Genomic DNA, 22964 nt, shown 5'->3' on the forward strand with positions numbered 1-22964 from the left:
ATTTAGAATGAACTTTTTAGATATGAAGGAAGGCACGTAAAAAGCACCATCCGATCGTGGTCGATGCCAGCTCCTCTGGCCCCTGTGCCGGTGGCACATAAAAAGCACCCACTACACTCTCGGAGTGGTTGGCATTAGAAAGGGCATACAGCTGTAGAAACACTGCCAGATCAGATTGGGGCCTGGTGCAGCCTCCTGGCTTCCCAGACCCCAGTCGAACTGTCCAACCCATGCCAGCATGGAAAACAGACGTTAAACGATGATGATGATGATATATATAATGTGCATACATATCTATATACATACATATATAAGATAAGGCATAAATAATAGTTATTGCATATTTCTTTATTGTAGTAAATTTAACATACAACTATTTCAAGTAGTCGTTGTATATATATCTACTACATATGTGGAAAATTGGTGTGTGTTTGTTTGTGGTGTTGTTAGCTAACTCCTCCTACATTGTTTTATTGATTTTGATGAAACTTGACATGTGAGTAGAACTCATGTCTCGAAACCTCGTGACATACTTAGATTGTTAAAAAAAATTGATAATACGGCCCCTGGAAGGGATCTTTATATCTATCTCGTATAACTAATTTTTTTTAAACACCCAAGGGAAATAACCCATAGCATCTGCACATTATTTTTTTTAAAGACTCAAGGGAAAAAATTCATTTCATTGTTTATGTTCGATTAGCTTGAATATTGATTTTTTGTATGTCCAATTTCTAATTTTTGCAAACAATATCACTTTATTTCACAAATGATTCTGGTATAGCACTCACAATCTCTAGATTGTGCGTTCAATTCTTGGACCAGGGAGTACAAGGTGTTCTTAAGCAAAACACTTCTTTTCACATTGCTCTGTAAGTGGGAAAGTGGCAGAAACATTGGTACCTCAGGAGAAATGCTTTACAGTATATCAGCCAGCACTTTACGTTCTAAGTTCAAATCCCACCTGCCTGGAGAAGGCAACAGGAAACTACTCCAGTATTCATCCCAGTTCAAACCTTGGTAGCCAAAGTTCCAGTAATCTACTTAACAGCAACAATGGAAGTCACAGGCCCTCCTCGGTCGTATTGAGTGGGCTGGAGAAGGTTTACATGCATAGGGCGTACTCAAGAGCAGACCACCACTAGACTGTTCTAGATTAGATGTGTGCAGGTGTGTATGCATGTGTGTGTGTTCGTATGCATGTGTGTGTATATGTATAAATGTATATTTATGTATATATTTCCACTCTATGAGATGTAGTGAGAAGTAGAAAAGCTATAAGAGATTGATGACAGGATTTGGTGTTAAGGCATAAAAAGAAATGGATGAATGAAAAATTTTAAAATATCATGGCACTGCCATGTAAAAATGCCCATGCAATGTCACATAAAAGTGCCCATATGGTGCCTGTGTGGTGCCATGCCACGTAAAAGCACCTGTGCAGTGCCACATAAAAGCATGCAGCACTCTCTGTAAAGTTTAGAAACCATGCCAAATCAAACTGGAGTCTGGTGCAGCTCTCCAGCTTGCTAGCTCTGATCAAACCATCCAACCCATGCCAGCATGGACAACAGACGTTAAATGATGATATAACACATATACACACATACATATGAATACACATGCACACATATATAATTACAAGCATATATAAAGAAGTCCTTAGATATGCAAAAATTATGAATGCTGCTGTTAATAAGTCACATGCACATACATAATACATATATACATACTCACATACATAACTAGCATACTTCTATATTGTATGAGCCCATTTATTAACAAGTCACATGCACATACATATTATGAAGTGGAAGAACAGAAATTGAGGATTCTATCTATTCCATATGGAATCCTGACAGTACTCAGATATTGTAATGAGGACAAGCAGTTTTATAACTGCATGCAAACTCACACAATGTCACATCTATCCTTCCATAATTGAAAATATCTGATGTAAGATCGGATATACAAATAAGTGCAATGTTGTGGATATATCTGTGATACAAAATGGTGACAAACTATTTGAAAAAACAAAAACAATGTTATGTAAATTGTGTTATTTAGCACCGAATCGGTTTTAATCAAGCAGATATATAATTAAAGTATTTTAGTTTATTTCTTTCCATACCAAAAAAAACAACAATCTTCTAGATATAATATATATAAGTGTAAATATAATGTATTTAAGATTACATAATAAAACATTTTTCTTTTAAGACGATAGAAGGATATTTAGCTGCTATTTCTTGCAGATGAAGTGGTTATGTAGATGCTTCTGTATGAGCTTTGTAGTAGGGGTATATACAGTGAGGAAAACCTGGGAAGAAGTACTTCATCACACATAATAACAAACTTAAAAAAGCTTAGCTTAACAGATAAAATCAAAATATATATGAGTGTATATACTACTAGACAGCCAAATGCAGAAATATGCATAGCTACATGTATTACATTTAGAGACAGCTATACACGTGTAGGTGTGTGTGTGTGTGTGTGTGTGTGTGTGTGTGTGTGTGTGTGTGTGTGTGTGTGTGTGTGTGTGTGTGTGTGTGTGTATGTATGTATACATATCAGTAAACAGAGACATACATATATGCAGACAGAGAGCTATAGGTACCTGCTATAGGCACAGCTATATGTATATGCTAGCTGGTGTGCCCGGTAATTCCCAGGGGTAAAGATGTTCTATTGAAATACCTTATTACTCTGATATAAGAAAGCAATTTCGTTAGAACTGTCAAAAAAGGAGTATTTTCCATTGCGAAAAAGTACAAAAAACTGTCAGCTGGATGAGGGAGAGATTGCTGTGGGTTGGTGAGAGAGGTTTTTGGAGGTTGGCAAGAGAGGTCGTTGGAGGTTATCGAGAGAGGTTGTAGAGAGAGGTTGTTGGAGGTTGGTGAGAGTTTGTTGGAGGTTGGTGAGAAAGGTTGTTGGAGGTTGGTGAGAAAGGTTTTTGGAGGTTGGCGAGAGTTTGTTGGAAGTTGGCAAGAGAGGTTGTTGGAGGTTGGTGAGAGAGATTGTTGGAGGTTGTTGAGAGAGGTTTACGGAGGTTGGTGAAAGAGGTTATCAGAGATTGGCAAGAGAGATTGTCGGAGATTGGCAAGAGAGGTTGTCGGTGGGAGAGGCATCTTTGTTCCAAAATTTCAGTCTCGCAGGACTTTGTGATACACAATGTTTTTGGTTTTGCCATTGGGTGCATAGATGAATAAATTTTCCGGATTTCCAACTTTAGAGCATCCGACATAGAGCTGTCCATGAGAAATGTATGAATGAAGTCTTTAAGGTTTAAGATTCAAATCAAGGAAGTGCAATAATAATGTTTAGCAGTTCAAAACTGAGTAGTGAAATGCAGAATTAGGTCGGGTGATTGTGAGAATCAAATATTGACTGCTTTGCTAAAAACTGCTGGTGGTATGGGTTATTTCCCTTAGTTTGTTTAAATAAAATATTAGTAATATGTAGTACATAGAAAGATCCATTGGAGGGGTCCTATTATTGATTTTTTCAACTATCTAAGTATGTCATGAGGTTTCCAGACATGAGTTCTACTCACATATCAAATAAAGTATAAAAGTGATATTGTCTGCAAAAGTTAGAAATTGGACGCACAAAAAATCAATATTCAAAGTAATTGAACATAAACAATGAAACCTGTAAAATATTTCTAAATTTTATGGTTTAATTAGTTTCATCATCATCATCACTATCATCATTTAACGCCTGTTTTCCATGCTAGCATGGATTGGACGGTTTGACCAGGGTCTGGGAAGCCAGGAGGCTGCACCAGGCTCCAGTCTGATCTGGCAGTATGCCCTTTCTAACGCTAACCACTCCGTGAGTGTAATGGGTGCTTTTTACGTGCCACCAGCATAGGGGCCAGAGGAGGCTTTCTACATGCCACCGGCATGGAAGCCAGTCAAGATGGTGCTGGCATCGGCCACATTCGGATGGTGCTTTTTACGTGCCACCGGCATGGGTAGCACAACTACAATTTTCATTTGATTTTCATTTTGATGTTAATGTACTTGACTCAATAGGTCTCCTCAAGCACAGCAGGTTGCCCTACTATCCAAGGTACTTTTGAATGGGCTGGGGCTGGTTATGCGAAACTGGTGTAGGATACAGCCATGAACTCACTTTATTTGCCGGGTCTTCGCAGTCACAGCATATCTCCAGAGGTATCGGTCTTTTGTCATTGCTTCTGTGAGGCCCAATGTTCGAAGGTCATGCTTGACCACCTCATCCCACGTCTTCCTGGGTCTACCTCTACCCCGGATTCCTTCAACTGTTTGGGAGTGGCACTTCTTCACACATCTCTCCTCATCCATCTGTAGTACACGACCATAACAGCACAAACGTCTCTCTTGCACACCACATCCGATGTTTCACCCCTGTAGTTATTTCTATCTAGTGCATCACCTTTACCCTTGTAGCAGCAGACATTGGGTATGACTCCATCATGAACTACCTGGTTTACAATGCAGGTGACTAGGCCATAACCCACACCACCAGATGTTTTAAGCATCTCAGCAGTGATTCCTGATGGGCTGGGAGCTTTTCCTGGCTTCATACCATTAATTGCTTTCCATGAAAATGTTACATGAACTGTAAATAAGCAATAAATATTATGATTTGTAAGATAAGTATAAGTGATACAGGGCGTCCCAACTGAATGTGGTGTGGAAGTTTGGTCTCCTTTTTTAAGAATTTTAAGCATTCAAATTATGAGTTCTTTGTATTGGGATACACTTATTAAATATGTTCTGGAATCAAAAATTTATGTACTGCCATCGAAAAATTTTAACTGGAAAAATGCAGAATTATCGGAGTTATGAGCATTGAAAGTGTACATGCATCAATAAAGTGCAATAATAAGGTTTAGCACTTCAAAACTGTGAGTACTGAAATGCAGAATTAGGTCTGCTGATTGTGAGAATCAAATATTGATTGCTTCGCTAAAAACTAACAACTGTAAGTGCAGATGCTATGGGTTATTTCCCTTGAGTGTTTAAAAAAAATAGTCATATGAGGGAGATATAAAAATCCCTTCCAGGGGCCGTATTAGCGATTTTTTCAACAATCTAAGTATGTCATAAGGTTTCCAGGCATGAGTTCTACTCATGTGTCAAGTTTCATCAAAATCAATAAAACGATGAAGGAGGAGTTAGCTAACAACGCCGCAAACAAACACACAACGATTTTCCACATTTGTAGTAGATACAGCTAGACAGCTATATGCATATTTAACAACTGTAAGCAGTTACATGCATAAATGCATGTATATAAATATATATGTGTGTGTGTGTGTGTGTGTGTGTACAATCCAGGAGGATCAGTTAATTATGATTTTATTCAACATATTCTTCTCTCAGATTCACACACCTATTGCAGCAATCCTTCAAGTTTTCTAAGCCCTGTATAAGAACTTGGAAGGTTGGGCATCCTACCAAACCTTTTGCAATAGCCTTAAAACCAGGAACTTTTCAGCACTCCCTCATATAGATGCATATATGTAAATATATATACTTATATATGTATGTGTGTATACCTATATATATGTATGTATGTGTGTGTGTGTATATATTGTAGATAGTAATCATATATATATAGGGAGATGGTTTTATTTCCTATGGTGTCCAACAATCAAAGTATTGCTTTTTATTATTCCAAATCTATTCTTTTTTCGAATTATATCTTACCGTTCCTTCCAACAGTATTTTAACCTCCAACAGTATATATAGGTTTAACCTTGATATTAAAATAATTTTGTTTTTGATTAGATAATTATTAGAAATTAATTTAGTGCATATTTATTACAATCTTTAGTCTTTACAAGTTGGATTCTTTCCCTAAAAATTATATGTATGTATGTATGTATGTATGTATGTATAAATATGTATAAATGTAATCAACAATGCCAAGAATTTTTTCCAATCTTCTACTTTAAAGTGTAATTATTCTGCAAAAAATATTTCCCAGTATTTTTCAATTCTTATGCATACTACACACAAATATAATATCTCAATACAGCTATGGAGCACTGAAATAAGCAGATGCTCTTCAAGAGTACACAGCTTGGATTATAACTATATGTACGTACATACATACATACATACATATATATATTTAATGTAGTTGTTGTTTATGGCCAGTCAAGGACTTACCGTTGGTCTTGCACCTATTATGCTCTTAGTGATATAAGTGACTTATCAGATCTGCTGACCAGAGGCACATAATCTTTCTACTACTGCAGGCAGGAATACAGTCCTGGTCAGTCAGGATGGTGAAAAAAAACCCTCAAATGAATATCTACTAACATCCCTTCTGGGCAAGATGGAGTTATCTCCCTTTGATTTTTCTAGTTGCGTCCAAAAAGGGTTAGCATATTTTCATTCACTTGTCAGCAAGTGGGGAATTTCAGGTCTTCAACATGAATTTCCTCTCATGAGGGTGCCAACTAAACATTTCACTTTTGGAGTTCAAGATGGCTCCTGGGTCAAGCTGAGTTTGCATCATCTGCTCTGACTGAGGTAAAGTTCAAGTTGTTCTGGGAGCTTCCATTTCATCCTGCATGGCATACTCTCTTCTTTTAAAGGACATATGTAGATGTAATGTTGCACCTCTTGTATGGTGTTAAAAAGAAGAGGGTATGCTATAGAGGATCAAATGGAAGCTTCTGGATCAGAGAAAGTTGAGAAGTGGTTTGGGTGGGGAAGCTTTTGAGAACATCCTTTAATACTTCATCCCATATCTTCCTAGGTTTCCTTCTTCCACAAGTTCCATCCACTTTAAGTAATTGATACTTCTTTATGCAACTGTTTTCATGCCTATGGATCAAAAGACCAAACCTGTGCAATTTTCTTTCTTACACACTGTATCTAATTACTCTTATGCCTAACTTTTCTTTTAATACACTAGTGCTCTGTCACACATGTACACTGACAGCGTACATTCAGCAGAGCATTTCATTCCTTTCTAGTCTTCACACGCCCTTTGCATTCAGGGCCACACACACACACACAAAGAAAGAAATGAACTATATTATGTTCTTCCACATGATAATTCTTCTTTCCATCTTATATTCTTTCCTTTCAATTGTATGCTATCATTTGAGCTGTATTTATTCTCTTTATTATATTATCTTATCTTTCCTTCCTCATTTTTTCAGTTGCAGTTGATTTTTGTTTTTTTAACTATGACTCTTATTACACCATTATGCAAATAGTGTAAACTTTTACTGTAATGCAGTTTTAGCTTTTTTTTTTTTTTTTTTGATAGAGACCATACAAGCCTCTCTGAGCCTCAGTTATATTAATCCTAATGAAAAGACAGAATATCTTGAAAAATCTTATAAATTTATTTCTGACATTCCATTATTGTATTTCTTGTGGTCTTTATATAATTTTGGCATTCTGTCACAAGAGGTTTCATTATGACATGATATTAACTTTACTAATTTGATATTTTCTGGAAAAATGTTGTCAGTGTTATTATTGTATTATTGATCATAATGTCAACACTTTTGGTTAATAAAGAAACCATCATCAACATCATCATCATTATGATTATTATTATTATTATTATTATTACTAAAGCAGGAAGTAGACAGAATCATTAGCATGCTAGACAAAATGCTTAGCAGTATTTTATCCATTTTTACATTCTGAGTTCAAATTCTGCTGAAATCAACTTTGACTTGCATCCTTTCAGGGTCGATAAAATAAGTACCAATTGAGCATTGAAGTCAATGTAATCGACTATCCCTTCCCCCTCCTTGTGCTTATAGTAGAAAGGACTGTCATTATTACTATTATTGACCCCAAAATTATGAAAGGCAAAGTCAACCTAAGTAGAGTTTGAACTCAGAATGTAAAGATGAATGAAATGCCACTAAGCATTTTGTTCGGCGTGCTAACAATTCTGCTTGCTCACTGCTTTAGCCCATATATGCTCATAAAAAAATAAAATCTTAAAATTTAGATTAAACATTATGGTAAGCTTTCACAATCTGGAAGAGAAGGACAGTATGCAACTGTCAGCTAGGGGTGTCGACTACCTACTGAACATTTTGTATGCTCAGTCAGATGCTTCCCAGCAAGTTCATGTCCAAATAAGTAGGAGCAGGTTTTGTATTGTGAAAATGCAACCAGTTGCATGTCTCTGGACAGCTTCCAGTAGATCAATATTCTTCCCCTAGGTCACTCATTACTAGTATCGCTTCCACTCTCTTAACTCCAACCATGTTCACAACTATTCATCACCCATATTTTGCCTTTTTCTCATTATCCTCTGCCATTACTATCTTCTACATCTCACCATCCACATTACACTTATATTTCTTTCTTCATTTCACTGAAGCTCATTGTCTGCTTTCTCTTCCATTATTATTATTATTATTATTATTATTATTATTGAGTGAGAGAGCAGTGCATGCCATCAAAGTGACACTGGGGTAAAATATACGAAGCCCATTATACCCATCATGACTACTCATCTGATAAGGGTACACCAGGCACATGCATCACAACCATATGTGCGCGACATGGTGATCTCGTATCAAGATAAACAGCACATGACCTCGCAGGCGGGGCCCAGTTAGTATTTTCTTCAGGTTGAGTAGCCCATCCCACTCAAAAGGTCCCTGAATTAGGTTTGTTTAAGGATGTTGAGCAAAACCCCAAAGAATTCCTCTCAACACATGGCTATGATGCTCCCCACTACTTCTGCTCACGATCAGAGGTGCATATATCGTCAGCCACCAAGGGACATGCTCAACTGGTTAAGGTCAAACAACTGACAAGTAAATCTGTGGTATTAAGCAGATATTTACTGTAGCCCATCTTTTATATCAAGACAAAACAATGTACATGATAACACTTCCAATGTTATTATTATTATTATTATTATTATTATTATTATTATGGTAGTCTGTCATGTCCAAGAAAGACACTTAACCAATTCCTTACTGAACAGCCTGCATAAGTAATTTGTTAGTGATCAAATGTTTGTGCTCACTCCCTCCATCAAATCAATGGTGCCTGTACAGTTGCATGGTGTACCAAATGAGAAATGTTGAAGTGATCTCAGAGCAACATGAGATGAAATGTTTTGCTTGCAAACACAAAGTACTGCCAGGTCTGGGAACTGAATACATGTTCTTGTGATTGCAAGTGCAACACCCTAACCACTAGGCCACACATCCTATGATAAAGTTGGCTGGGGAGAGAAGGAGTGCCAAAGGTTAAATATGTTATTATTATTAATCTTAAACTGTGATGACCCACCCAGCACATGCCAGCATCAAAAGTAGATGTAAAACGATAATGATGATGATGGATGCATGTGTACGAGTGTGTATATGTATATGTGTGTGTGTGTGTGCATATACACACATACATACATACATACATATATACACACACACACACACACACACACACACACATTCACATACACAAATAGAATAATTATGAATACACACATACACACACAAACAGTAATGCAACAGACTTTTATTTGTGTTCTATTGTGACATGCACACTCAAAAGTTCCAGTTTATCCATACATGCACATACATGCATACATCAACTAACCCAGGTAACCACAAACCTCAAGAGTTATTCTGACTTAAACAAAAGATCCTCTACTTTGTTAGTGATTGGTTTGAATTATGCAAAAGAAAAGACTTGAAATAAACTCCATACATATATACATGCATATCTATACTATATATAAAACAGAGATGTGTGTGTAATCGCTTTTCACGTGAAATCGACTTCACCAAATGCTTCCATACTTGTGATGCGTGAATAATTTGACCTCGGATAAATCTTAGGCTCTTCATTTGATTTTTTTAATTAAAAATAAATAATATTGCTTTATATTTAAGATTCACTTCTTTAAAAAGGTTCCTCAAGGTCAACTTCCGGTATTGACGTAACAACAGCAAAAAGCTTCACTCTCTATTTTGTGTGTGAGTGTGTGTGTGAGTGTGTATGAGAGAGAGAGTAAATACTACATACACACTGCTCTCTCACTCTGTCTCACACACATACACATGCACACACCCCCCCTTGACTCACTCACACTCTGTCTCTTACAAACACACACATACATAAATGTATACAAACATATTTACAAAGACACACGTGTGTATGCGCGCGGGGGGGATTTCACAATCGCCATTTATTTCAATTACTCTTGTGAGAATATTCACGTAAATCATTTTTTTCATTTAATCCCCATTTTAATTTTCGTAAAAGTTTCCAAGTACCAATGAGGCTTTTTGGCACATCTTCAATTTTCCCCATTCATGAGAGGCGCCCAGCCATCATTCATCTGAGAGTCCATCTACAGAATGTCCTCTCAAATTTCTATACAGCATATTTTGCCTTTTTTTCTTCAAGTATATAAGCAACAATTTCATTCCCGAGCAACGCCGGGTGCCTCTGCTAGTATATATATATATATATATATATATATATATATATATATATATATATATATATCAACATTATTTACATTATTTACATTTGACGGATATTTGTCCTCATCTTGTTTGTTGTTAACACAATGTTTCACCCAAACACTCTGAAATGTTCATATTGGAGCTTCCGGCATGAATGCCAAGCAGTACAGCTAGTGATGAACTAGTGACTTCAGAGACAAAGTTAGGCAGACACAAAGAAAAGATGACATTCAGAAGAAAGATTTGGTAACTAAAAGATCCTGCAATTGGGAATAGATTTAGAAAAATTGTAATTAACACAAGTAACATTAAAGAGGGAGATTTAGGTACTTGTAGCATACATGAGAATTTTTACAAAAATTGCTGAGAGCTCTAGATCAGATGTGATTAGAGCAAAGTTCCAACCAAATCAAAAGTAACATGGAATGATACAGTTGATAGTGCAGTAAACACTAAGAGTCAGACTTGAAAAATTAGGAAGAAAGGTGGTAGTATGGAACATTATCAAATGGCTACAAGGACAGTTAGGTGACAGGTACACTAGGGATAGAGAACAGAGAACAACTAACTTAAGGGTGATAGTAGTAAACTTCACGCTTTTTGGCCAAAACAAGCGTACCAGTAGACCTATTTAGGAATTCTATTGATAGTGTAGTATTAAAATGACATGGTAAAAATTCCTACCACTGTTAAACTGTTATTGTCCTCAACAAATATATAAAAGAGGCAGATATAGCTAAAGCTGTTCATAAAGTATATTATTTAGTTTACAATGAAATGCTATTTGATCAGCATTAATTTTAAATTTAGGCTTTTGGCAGAAAACAGGTTAGTTAGAATGAATCCCAAAGGAAATAAACAGTAAATTATTTACTAATGAATATATTCTATTTAGAAGGGATTATTTTTCTTAGAGGAATTAATATTCAAAGTTTAAAGTTTAAGCTAGAAAAAATTAAATCAAATTAAAATGAATTAGGAATAAATTAAAAATGAAAATAAGAATAAAATGAATAAATTAAAATAAAAAGACAATAAAATGATTTAAAATAGTTAAAAAATTAAAATGCAATTTAAAGACAATTGAAAATAATTAAAGAATCTAGTTTTAAGATTTAAATAATTGTAATGATAACAACAACAAAAATAACAATAATAATAAACACAATATGAATAAAAATTTGAAGACTAGGTAATAAAATTTTGATGATATAAAAAAATACTATCTCTGTTTAAGTATATTAAATATACTAAGTATACTTAACCTAGGAGGCAAACTCAACCCATTATTTTAATCATTACTCCATTTATTAGGGAATGATTTAATGGTTCTTTGAAATAAGTGTGAACATTTTGACATTAATTCATTTCTTTTCTTTAATATGTTGGATTTGGATGTAAGGATATGCAGTGCCTCCTCAATGCATCAGTTACATCTTAATTCACCATCATTATACAGTAGTGCACTACTTATTATAAACCAGTTAATCTAACATTCCTCTCTTTTAGGCTTCAGATGAATTTACTTAAAGAAGTAAAGTTTTCTTCTTTTCTAAATGAAGAGATGTGATTATGTAATCTCAACTTGAAGTTAGCTGCACGAGCACCTATATAATAGTAAGTACATTCCCCTGTTATTACTGAATATTAGTTCACTAAGTTTTTTAGGTGATTTTTACATTTACATAAATGGTTTAGTCTGTTACTGAAAGATTTTTCATTTGAAACATTTACATTCCATCTGTTGTCAATATTAAGTGTTGAACTAAGAATCATTACTTTTCTTAACCTTATTATAACTATTTCTATGATCATTACTACCACTATCATTACTAACAACTTTATTATGATTACTACTTCCACTGCTATTAATATTATTATTATTTCTACTACTATCCCTATTATTAACATTATGTTGGTTGGCTAAATTAATATCAATAAACTCTTTTAACTTCCTTGTATTATGTGCTGCTATTATTTCAGCCAAGTTTCTCATAGTTGAATAAGCAAATCTAACCATATGTCTGTTAAATAACTCACCACATTTACTTGACAGTGGGAAATGCATGTCCATAGCCATGAAAAATTTTCCTGGTATATCGGTGGCTATTTGTGCCTTGTATAGGGCATTATACAATATAATCTGTCTCAAGTAGACTCTTCACTTTCAAGGATTATTATAGCTATTATTTCTTAATATATTCCCAGCGGACGTTAAACGATGATGATGATGATGATGTACACAGTCATTAGTAAGTATGTGAGAGGAATCATATTTACCTGTTTGGTTTGAATCATTCATATTATTTTTAGTTCTATTACAACATTTAGAGGATTACAACCAAGCACCCATATATTATCATTTATTACATTACATTCAATTTGCCATATATTATTTGTTTCATTATCCATCACGCTTTCCTTTACATTTCAAGTATACTGAAGACCCGTTTTGTCATGGCTCCAATCCATGTAAATAAAGTGTTGGTGAAAGCAAAGAGTTGTCTGACTGATTTATGACAAAAAGTGAGTCAACATGGCCAACAATACTCTGTCTTACACCTGACTGTGCCATGAGTTGGCCTGCAAACTCTCTGGTGGAGGTTCTGACCCACCTCATCAATCTTCATAGTGCATCAAAGAGCTGTGCAACTGGCTGCACCCATGAAAGTCTCAACTGAGATGGTCTGCCACCCCATCATCTTCACAGCTGGAACTAGCGAGGGGTGAGCTTACTTTGAGAAGAGATGGTCAGACTGCAAACAAGCCACGCGTTTGACAGGTAACAACGTGGTCTTCCAGCTTCTTGAATGCTGCAACAAGAACCTCAGAAAAGATCTCACAGGGACGTTCGGTGCACTGACCTCCAGCAATGAGTGAACAGGCCTCAGTCACATTGGCTGTCTGCCAAGAAAATGTCATAGTTGCTTATGTGCAGCTACAACAGATGTGCCAGGACCAGGATGAACCCATTAGGGTCTTCGCTGCATGTCTTCAAGGGCAATCAGGTGTTTGCCATGCCATGATCGATTATAGCGACATCATAGTCCGTGATGCTCTCGTACATGGGTTGGGGGATGAGATCTGCCTTGAGATACTGGGTGACTCCAAGCAAGACATGACCCTGGAAGAAGTCCTGAGGTACATTGAAGCAAAAGAAAGTGGAAAATGCTCAGCCAGCTGGCTCATAAACCACAGCACCACCTCACCCACCGTGGCCTCTCGCTCATAGAGGCACCACCTGGTCAATAGATCTGGTGAACCTTGTGATACACCTGCCCCTACTCCCGGCAATCACTGTGGAAAACATGGCTACAGATATCATATACAAGAACACATAAGGAAATGCCCCACCTACAACCACAAGTGTGCCACATGTGGCATCCTGCACCACTATGAGAGTGTTTGCTGCCGACAACACCCTTCCCAGTGAAAGGTTCAAACCAACGCACCTGACACAGAAGACCACTCATCTGCAATATGCAACAGTTTGTGCCTTGTGATTGACCTCCCTGACGAAACCTCCACCCAAGTAATAATTCTTGACCACCATGTGTATAATGAACTCTGCAATGGCTGGGTGAAATGCTCTTCCAACCCCCATCCCTTTGTCACTACCTTCATTCAAGCTGACCCAGCTGACACGAAGGCATTAGGCTTCCCCACTTCTCTTTCATGGCCAACCACAGCTATCCATCACAATGCTATGGCAGACACTGGATGCCAGTCATGCCTGGCTGAGGCAAGTCTCCAATCCAAACTGGGCCTGGACCAGTGCCACCTTATGCCAGTCAACATGACAATGACTGCTGCTAACAGCAGCCCCATAGATATCATCGGTGCCCTGACCCTACGCATATCTGGGACTGCCCCATCCTCTCTGAAGTGCACAACCCGTCAAATCACCTACACCACTCCTTCAACTGACAAACTTTTCCTCTTCCACTATTGTGTTACACCACAGGGATATGTTACCTCAGGGGATAGCAACAGCCAACAGTTTGACGAAATTGTCTCAAGCATCCCCCAGAAAATGAAGTGCATCAATGACACCTTGATGTGGTCAAACACCATTGATGGAGCATTCTTTCAGGCCATCCAATGGCTCAACATCTGTGGTTCCAACAGCATCATTCTGAATCCCACTAAATTTGACTTTGCCCAAACTACCATCAAATTTGCTGGGTTTGAGATCACCCCTACCACAGTGCGACCCTGTGCCCAATATATTGAGGCAATCTGTGACTTTCCCACTCCTAAGAACATCACCGACATCCACAGCTGGTTCAGTCTGATCAACCAAGTCTTCTATACCTTCACTTCTGCCAAACGAATGTTGCCATTCCAGGAACTCTTCAGGCCAGGCACCTGGTTTGTATGGACAGACCAGCTGAATAGGCTCTTTGAGGAATCCAAGTCAATCATCATCAATGAGATCCAAAGAGGTGTGCAGATCTTTGACAAAACTAGGCTGACTTGCCTTGCCACTGACTGGAGCATAGATGGCATTGCCTTCTAGCTATTTCAAAAACATTGCACATGCCTTTCCCCCTCCCCGCCTCTTTTGCTGCAAATTAGCTGGAAAATCATCCTGGTTGGGAGCCACTTCACTTCAGTGGTAGAATCTCGTTACACACCAGTGGAGGGTGAAGCACTGGCAGTTACCGATGCATTAGACAAAGCATGCCACTTCACCCTTGGCTGCACCAATCTCATTGTCGCAGTTGACCACAAACCTCTCTTGAAAGTATTTGGTGAGTGCTGCCTGGACAACATCCCGAACCCTTGACTGCGCAATCTGAAAGAAAAAACCCTATGGTATAACTTGAGCATTGTTCATGTTCCAGGCACTTGCCATGCAGCAGCCAACACTGTCTCACACCACCCTGTCAGACAGCCCACACCCCCAGACCTCCCAGACAATGTTGCCACCATGACCCATCCAACTCAGCTACCCATCTCTGCCACGTTCTTTCCTGACAACTGTCCACTCTACTGGAGATGACAACACTACAACATGCTCTCACAACAACTACATTTCACCGGTTACCAAGATCGTCCAATCAGCCACATGAGATATGGTCCACACTGCTACTACCACCAACCCAAGCAAAACCAATCTCATGGACGCAATCGAGGACAGCTTGCCAGAGGACCATTCCAAAGTCCCTCCAGAGCAGTTTTGTGATGAACTCACCAGCTTCAATGGAGTTATTCTGTATCATGACAGGGTTGTCATACTGACCGGGACACACATTTGTCCCCAGCCATGTGCATATTTGGCTGCCCAATATGAGACTTTATTCACATCTGTCTCAGCAAGTACCAGCCACACTCTACATGACATGAAACTATGACTTCTCGTGAAAGAAGCCCTGCATAACTGCTGAACAGTTGTCAGAACACACATGCCTACTGCCACCACTGACTGTTGGAGACTGTGTTTGAATCCAGAACCAAGTTGGACCCAATCCTACCAAATGGGACAAAACTGGTGTCATCATAGAGGTATGCCAGTTCGATTAGTACATGGTGAGAAGGGATGGCTCAGGCCAAGTCACACTGCACAACAGAAATTTCCACCAGAAGTATCTACCGATTGTTCCCTGTGCACCACTACACATGGCCCCTGGACCACCTGCGCTCCTGACACCAACATCAATGATGAGATTACCTTCTCAACCCAGTTTAACAGCTCCACTACTGATGCCTCAGGCCTACCCAACATGCCCACTTCCCAACACCAAGACCACTAGAGAACCCATCTACACTGCCTACCCCCAGAACGATGCCAGCTCTCACCACCTTCACCACCTCACTTACCTCAGGATGTGCCACCAATGGTCGTACCCTGAGAGCCCTTCAAGCCTCATCACCACACAATGCCCCGGCCTCCAAGAGTGGCCCTTGTCTGATGCAGCTGATCCCCCATCCAGCAATTGTCCCATTTGTCGCTCTGCCAGACTGGCAAAGACTGACACTAAAGCCTGATGCACAACTGACACTTTGCACCTTGATCGTCACACCATCAGCATTAACTAACTGTGTCTCACACTAATCCCGTCTTCATTAACCATTTACTACATATTATCAGTCTTCTTTGCTTTCCTCCCAAGACTTGGGGAGAGCATACGGGATTACAACCAAACACACATATATTATCATTCATTACATTACATTCAATTTGCCATACATTATTCGTTTCATTATCCATCATCTTTTCCTTCACATTTCAGGTATACTGAAGACCATTTTTGTCATTGCTTCAATCTACGTAAATAATGTATTGGTGAAAACAAAGAGTTGTCAGACTTATTTAATACTTACTGTTCTTTCTTTTATAAGAACTCCCATTATTACCATCTTTATTACTATCCACATTATTACCACCATCATTATTATTACTATCAACATCATTATTATTATTGCTATCATAATTCATATGTTACTTAGATGCTATAATGGTCTTCTTTTGCTATCTAGGTTCACACTGCTATTCTTTCGCTTCATATCACTGTTTCCTTTAATTATAGTTTTTTACAGTTACACAACTGTATCACCTTTCCCATTATTAATAAGGCTTATCCTCTTATTTCTATTGTTAAAATATGCCTTAGTGTTTTTGTTTTTACTGTTATGGTGATCTCTATCATTATTCATCAATTCCATTACATCTATATCCTTAATTACACCATTACAAATATAATAATTGTTTTTCCTTATAATCAGCTTCAGGCAAGGCTAGGTTATAGTATTTCTCATTTTGTTTAAGTATTTTTTCATGAGCAGAAAGTTCAGAGATTCTAAGGGAGATACTCCTAATGATAGAATTTATAATTGTTTTTGGATGATTGGATTCTCAACTCACATATTTGAGGTTTTTAATTTGGCTTGTAGCATGGATGATGTAGCCTCCATACAGAGGTCCAAATTAATATCCAGAAAATTAACTTTACTACTTTCCTTCTCCACAGATATAGATACTCCTAAGACCTTAAAGAATTGAAATAGTTTTTTTTTTTCTATATCTTTCTAAGATAATCTTACTACATTTATAAACACTAATCCCTTTTTCTTGTATACATATATATACTCTCCTCTCTTTAATTTTCTATTACTGTAACAGCCAACACTGAAGGCCATAACAAGATAACACAAATACCTCCTGGACATACACACACACATGTAAAGCATAGTATTTATCTACCAAATCCACTGACAAGGTTTTTGGTTAGTCTGAGTCTATAGTAGAAGACATCTGCCCAAAGTGCCATGTAGTGGGACTGAACCCAAAACCATGTGATTAAAGAACAAAGTACTTAAACCACACAGCCAGGTCTGAACTTATACATTCCAATACATAAATATTTGCAGGATGCATGAATGGCATCTGTGCTGGTGACACATAAAAGGTACCTAGTACACTCTGTTAAATGGTTGGTGTTAGGAAGGGCAACCAACCATAGAAACAAAGCCAAAACAGACTGGAGCCTGGTGCAGCTCTCTGGCTTACCATCCCCTTCAAACCATCTAACCAATGGCAGCATGGAAAATGGACGTTAAATGATGATGGTGAAGATTATATATATACATTATACACAAACATACACACACAAACCCAAATATTTACATACAAACATAGGCATGACTGTATGGTTAGGAGGTTTGCTTTGGAAATACGTGATATCTGGGTTCAATCCCACTGCATAGCACCCTTGGCAATGACTTTTACTATTGTCTGAGGCTGACCAAAGCCTTGTGGGTAGATTTGGTAGACAGAAATTGAAAGAAACCCACCAAATATAGTGGAGGCATGTGGCTTAATGGCTAGGGTGTTGGATTCATGATCATCAGATTGTGGTTTCAATTCTTGGACTGGGTGATGTGTTGTGTTCTTGAGCAAGACTCTTCATTTCACAGTGCTCCAGTCCACTTAGCTGTCAAAAATGAGTAACTCTACCCAGCGTGAAATATATACACTATAGAAACCAGGAAATTGATCTTATGAGTCTATATCACTCAGGAAGAAGCATTATCCTTGTTGAATTGAAAGAAGCCTGCCAAATGTGTGTGTGTTTATGTCTCCTTGCCTTGACATTGCACTATAGTTATAAATGAGTGTTACAGTCTTTCAAGCAACCTTATCCATTTCCAATCTTTCCTGAAAACATGTCTGGCTATGGAAAAATATTGTCTTGCTTGGAAACAAAAGAGGGTTGGTTACAAGAAGGGCATCTGGCCCAAGAAAACCTGCCTGGATGAATTCTGTCCAATCCATGGAAATATAGAAAAGTGCTCTTTAAAAAGAACAGTGATGATGATGATGATGATACACACAGACACACAATCAGAGATGAAAGCATTCATGAACACTGTTAAATTCATCTATATACATATACATAGCTCATTTCATATAATGTGTGTGTGTGTGTGTGTGTGTGTGTGTAGATAGATAGATAGATAGAGACAGATTAGATAGAGAGACAGATTAGATAGTGAGACAGATTAGACAGAGAGACAGATTAAATAGAGAGACAGATTAAACAGAGAGACAGATTAAATAGAGAGACAGATTAAATAGAGAGACAGATTAAATAGAGAGACAGATTAAATAGAGAGACAGATTAAATAGAGAGATAGATTAAACAGAGAGATAGATTAAACAGAGAGATAGATTAGATAGATTTTATGTGGTCATTGGCCAGTCAGAAAGTAACAATGTAACTTTCTGACTGGTCTTTACCCAGGACTACATGAAATATTGCTGCCCACCCACCAAATTTTTTAGAAGCTTCTTTTTAGACCTCTTTTTAGACCTATGTGCTTCTTTTTAGATTTATGAACAACTGACTGACTATATATGTCTGTATGTATATTTGCATGTATATTTGTACACATAAATGTATAGAGAAATGGTATATATTGACATTTATGTATATGTATATACAGGTACATGCTCAATCGTCAATTCAATGCTGGTATAAGACAGAGCAGCAACAGATCTGGGCCTCCACCCACACAAATTTCTCAATCTGAATCATTTGCATATATCTACATACTTTACTGATATCTGAAAGTAAAAGTTGGGCAACAACAGCTCCAGTACAGGAGCTCTGTAATATTAAAATAATGATTTCTTTTACACCTACATGGGCGAAAGATAGTGACATTACAAGGACAAAATATAACTCATTACTTGTTTGTGTGTGTGCATATATATATATATATATATATATATATATATATATATATATATATATATATATATATAACAAATGCATAACAATACATAACATGCATAAATCGCTAAATAATAAATATTTTAATTTGGCGCATGCACAATACTAAAGCATCGCGATGCAATATATTAAAATGACATATTTTGGGGCTTGTGAAACTACAGAATTTATAATAATACGATGATGATGATAAACTGTAAGGAAGAATGTGATGGTGCAGGTGGTGTAGTAACAGTAGAATCCCCTGGAATCGATCAATAAACATCTATTTGCGTGGGAGGCTGCAAGACAATTTGGCAGCCACCGTGAACATGCAAGCAGACTAATATAATTTCGACACGCTTAGCTAAATTCTCGCTATTAACTCTTACTCTAATTATCGTTTATTATTATTATTATTATTATTATTATTATTATTATTATTATTATTATTTCTTTATTTCAGTATATCCATGTGTGAGATCCTAAACGTATATAGCAATCAGTTCACAGTAGCAGTAAGGTAGCAAGTTTTAGACAAGCGAGGGGTGAACAACCTGAAGAATAAGCGCAGCTACTATAATAATAATAAAAATAATAATAATGATAATTTTTGCTTGACTGTGCTGGCTATAAAGTCTGTATTTGCATGACAGAAGGGAACCGGTACCTTAAATTAGTCATACCTTTCCCGAAAAACCATTAGCGACATAAACGATATTACATATGACTGCACTTAAGAGCTTGAAACCGGGAAACGTAAGCCCGCAAACACGTCTTGCTAGGAACTTCTAACCGAGCTAGCCACAATATAATGATGTTGATGATAAAATGAATAATCATCATCATTATCATTACGATTTCTCTCCTTAGCACAGGGTCACAAATTTAAAGAGGAACGGCTTAGTCTATTGAATTAATTTGCAGTATTTGCCTGGTACTTTTTTCGCAACCCGGAGGAATAAAAAGCTAAGTCGACCAAAGCAGGATCTGAACTCAGAACATAAAGGGACGTAATTAAATACTGTAATACACTTGGTCAGGTGCTCTACCACTCCATGACACACAGTTATAGTCGAGTTCATCAACCATAGTATCTGACTGGTTTGACTGGCCCTCGATTGGGAGGGCGCCTAGACAACGACACTACAATACATAATTGGTGTATTATTTCGGTCGATTCTGGAAGAATGAAAGGTAAAAGTCGACTCAGCGAGAGTTGCACTCCGAATGAAAAATTAAAAAAAAAGCAAAAGACTAAACATCGCAAATATTTTACCCGACGTTCTTCCACATTGCAACTCCAACGTTCCTGCCACTTTAATAATAATTTATTACCTCGGTACAAGGTCGCAAATTCGTAGTTGTGGAGAGGTGTTTAATCAATTGCATCGACCTCAGTACATGGCTGGTACTTCCTTATCGATCTCGCAGAGTTGAAAAGCAAAATCACTATAGTGCTGTTCAAATTCAGTCAGAATGCAATAAGTTTAAAGATACTTTTCTGAGATATAGATGACAAAAAAAAAAAAAAAATGCGTGGGCGGAGAGCAAAAAATATATATTTGTGATTTCAGGTGCTGATAAGTTATTGATTAGCTCCAGGTCAGTCCTCATCGAGCAGCTCTGTATCAATGATGCTCCAGACTGACAACCTAGTCGTAGGACTACATTATGCAATGTTCCCTTTAAAAAGAAAGTCTGCAGGGTGTGGCTTGAGGAAGATTTTTACTTGCTCCTTCTAGGAGGGCGAGCGACCGTATATAGAAGCTTTGGTTGTTGGTCTGTGGGTAAGAGTATAGGTCAGACGTGGTAGTTGAGGTAAGTGTATTAGTTTCAAAGTGATTGCATATTTAACGTAACGACAACTGGATCATTAAAACACCCAAGCTTTCATAATGTGACATGGGTGTAGAAATTCTTGCAAGACAATTTACAGGACCGATCTCTCCACAACTTGCAGAGGCGATCTTTATAGCTTCATCCAGTACTTTGTATTTCACTCATATACACGTATATACACATTTATCTCTGTATATTCTCTGGCCCTACCTACCTATTCACCTAAATATTTGGCCTTCTATTAAGATCATACGAATCCATACGTTACATAACCAGGTTTCTTAAAATGACAGTTACTCAATATATACGGGTATATATAGCTAAACTATAGGAGTGTATATGGTTATACTATAAGGATATACATGGCAAAACAATAAAGGTAAATACGGTTAAATTATAAGAGTATATATGGTTAAACCATACGGGTATATATGATCATATTGAACGGATGGTGATGAAAAACACAGATAGCATTCGCACATGCACATCACTCTATAGGAGTAGACAGGAAGAAGAAAGAAGTAAAGTTGATCGAGGAAAGGTTATATAAGATAAACAAAAAATATACAATAGAAAGGAGCTCACTTCGTGTATTCTTTCATTCCTTTCAGGAACCAGACCCCGTTTCGGTAGAGAGACATTGCTTCGTCGAGAGTTGTCAAGAGGGAGAGAAGGGGAAAATCGAACAGCAGAGAAGAAAGCTGTGTGAAGCGCTGGCCAGCTGCACAAGCCGTTGACTGAAGGAAAGAGAGCTACCTCTACAAGTTGCTTCTATGAGTACGCTGTAGATAGAGTATGACGGATTAAGAGGGGTGTAGGAGAACGAAGAGAGGAAAGACAGAGTATAATAAATACAGATAGAGGAGGAGGAATTGTAGATAGAATGAAAGACAAGAAGGAGGAGTAGCGTGAGTTATAATTGGATTGATAAAGATAAATAAAGAGGAATAGAATAAATTGTAGGAAAACGACGAGGAAAGAATTATAGATGTATTAAGAATGTGGCGGAGAGATGGACGGAATGGAAAAGAGAGAGAGAGAGAATAATGAAAAAAAAAATGAGAAGTAATTTGACAAAATGACCGTGTGGAGCAAAATGAGATTGATAAACATAAAGATATATAGAGGGAGAGAAAAAATAAAGGAGGGGTTTGCAAAAAGTCGTAAAGTGGGGATTATAGAAGGAACAAATAAGATGTTATAGAATTTTTTTTAAAAGGCGGACAACGACTACAAATGAACACACGAGCTTGTGTGTGTGTGTGTGTATGTGGAAAAATATAGATAGAGAGAAAAAGAAAGAGGAAAGTTATCACTGGGATAAGGGAATATTATAGAATTATCTTCTATTGAACTGGAATATAATGAGGAGTAGGTGAAGCAGGAGAAAAGGAGTCACAAGGAGAAGGTATTTGGAGAAAACAGGAATAACA

General features: G+C 37.4%; 1 protein-coding gene across 1 annotated transcript in view; it reads right to left on the reverse strand.

The window, feature by feature from the left end:
• LOC106870657 (dehydrogenase/reductase SDR family member 12) overlaps positions 1 to 22331 on the reverse strand; it is a 71644-nt gene extending 49313 nt beyond the window's left edge. Inside the window, exon 1 of the mRNA XM_014916807.3 lies at positions 22117 to 22331. Coding sequence (XP_014772293.1) covers positions 22117 to 22172 — 56 coding nt within the window. The 5' untranslated portion in view covers positions 22173 to 22331. The remainder of the gene's footprint in view (positions 1 to 22116) is intronic.
• Positions 22332 to 22964: the final 633 nt, after the last annotated feature.

This window comes from Octopus bimaculoides, chromosome 7 (genome assembly GCF_046866305.1).
Source record: "Octopus bimaculoides isolate indiv1 chromosome 7, ASM4686630v1, whole genome shotgun sequence".
NCBI lineage: Eukaryota > Metazoa > Mollusca > Cephalopoda > Octopoda > Octopodidae > Octopus > Octopus bimaculoides.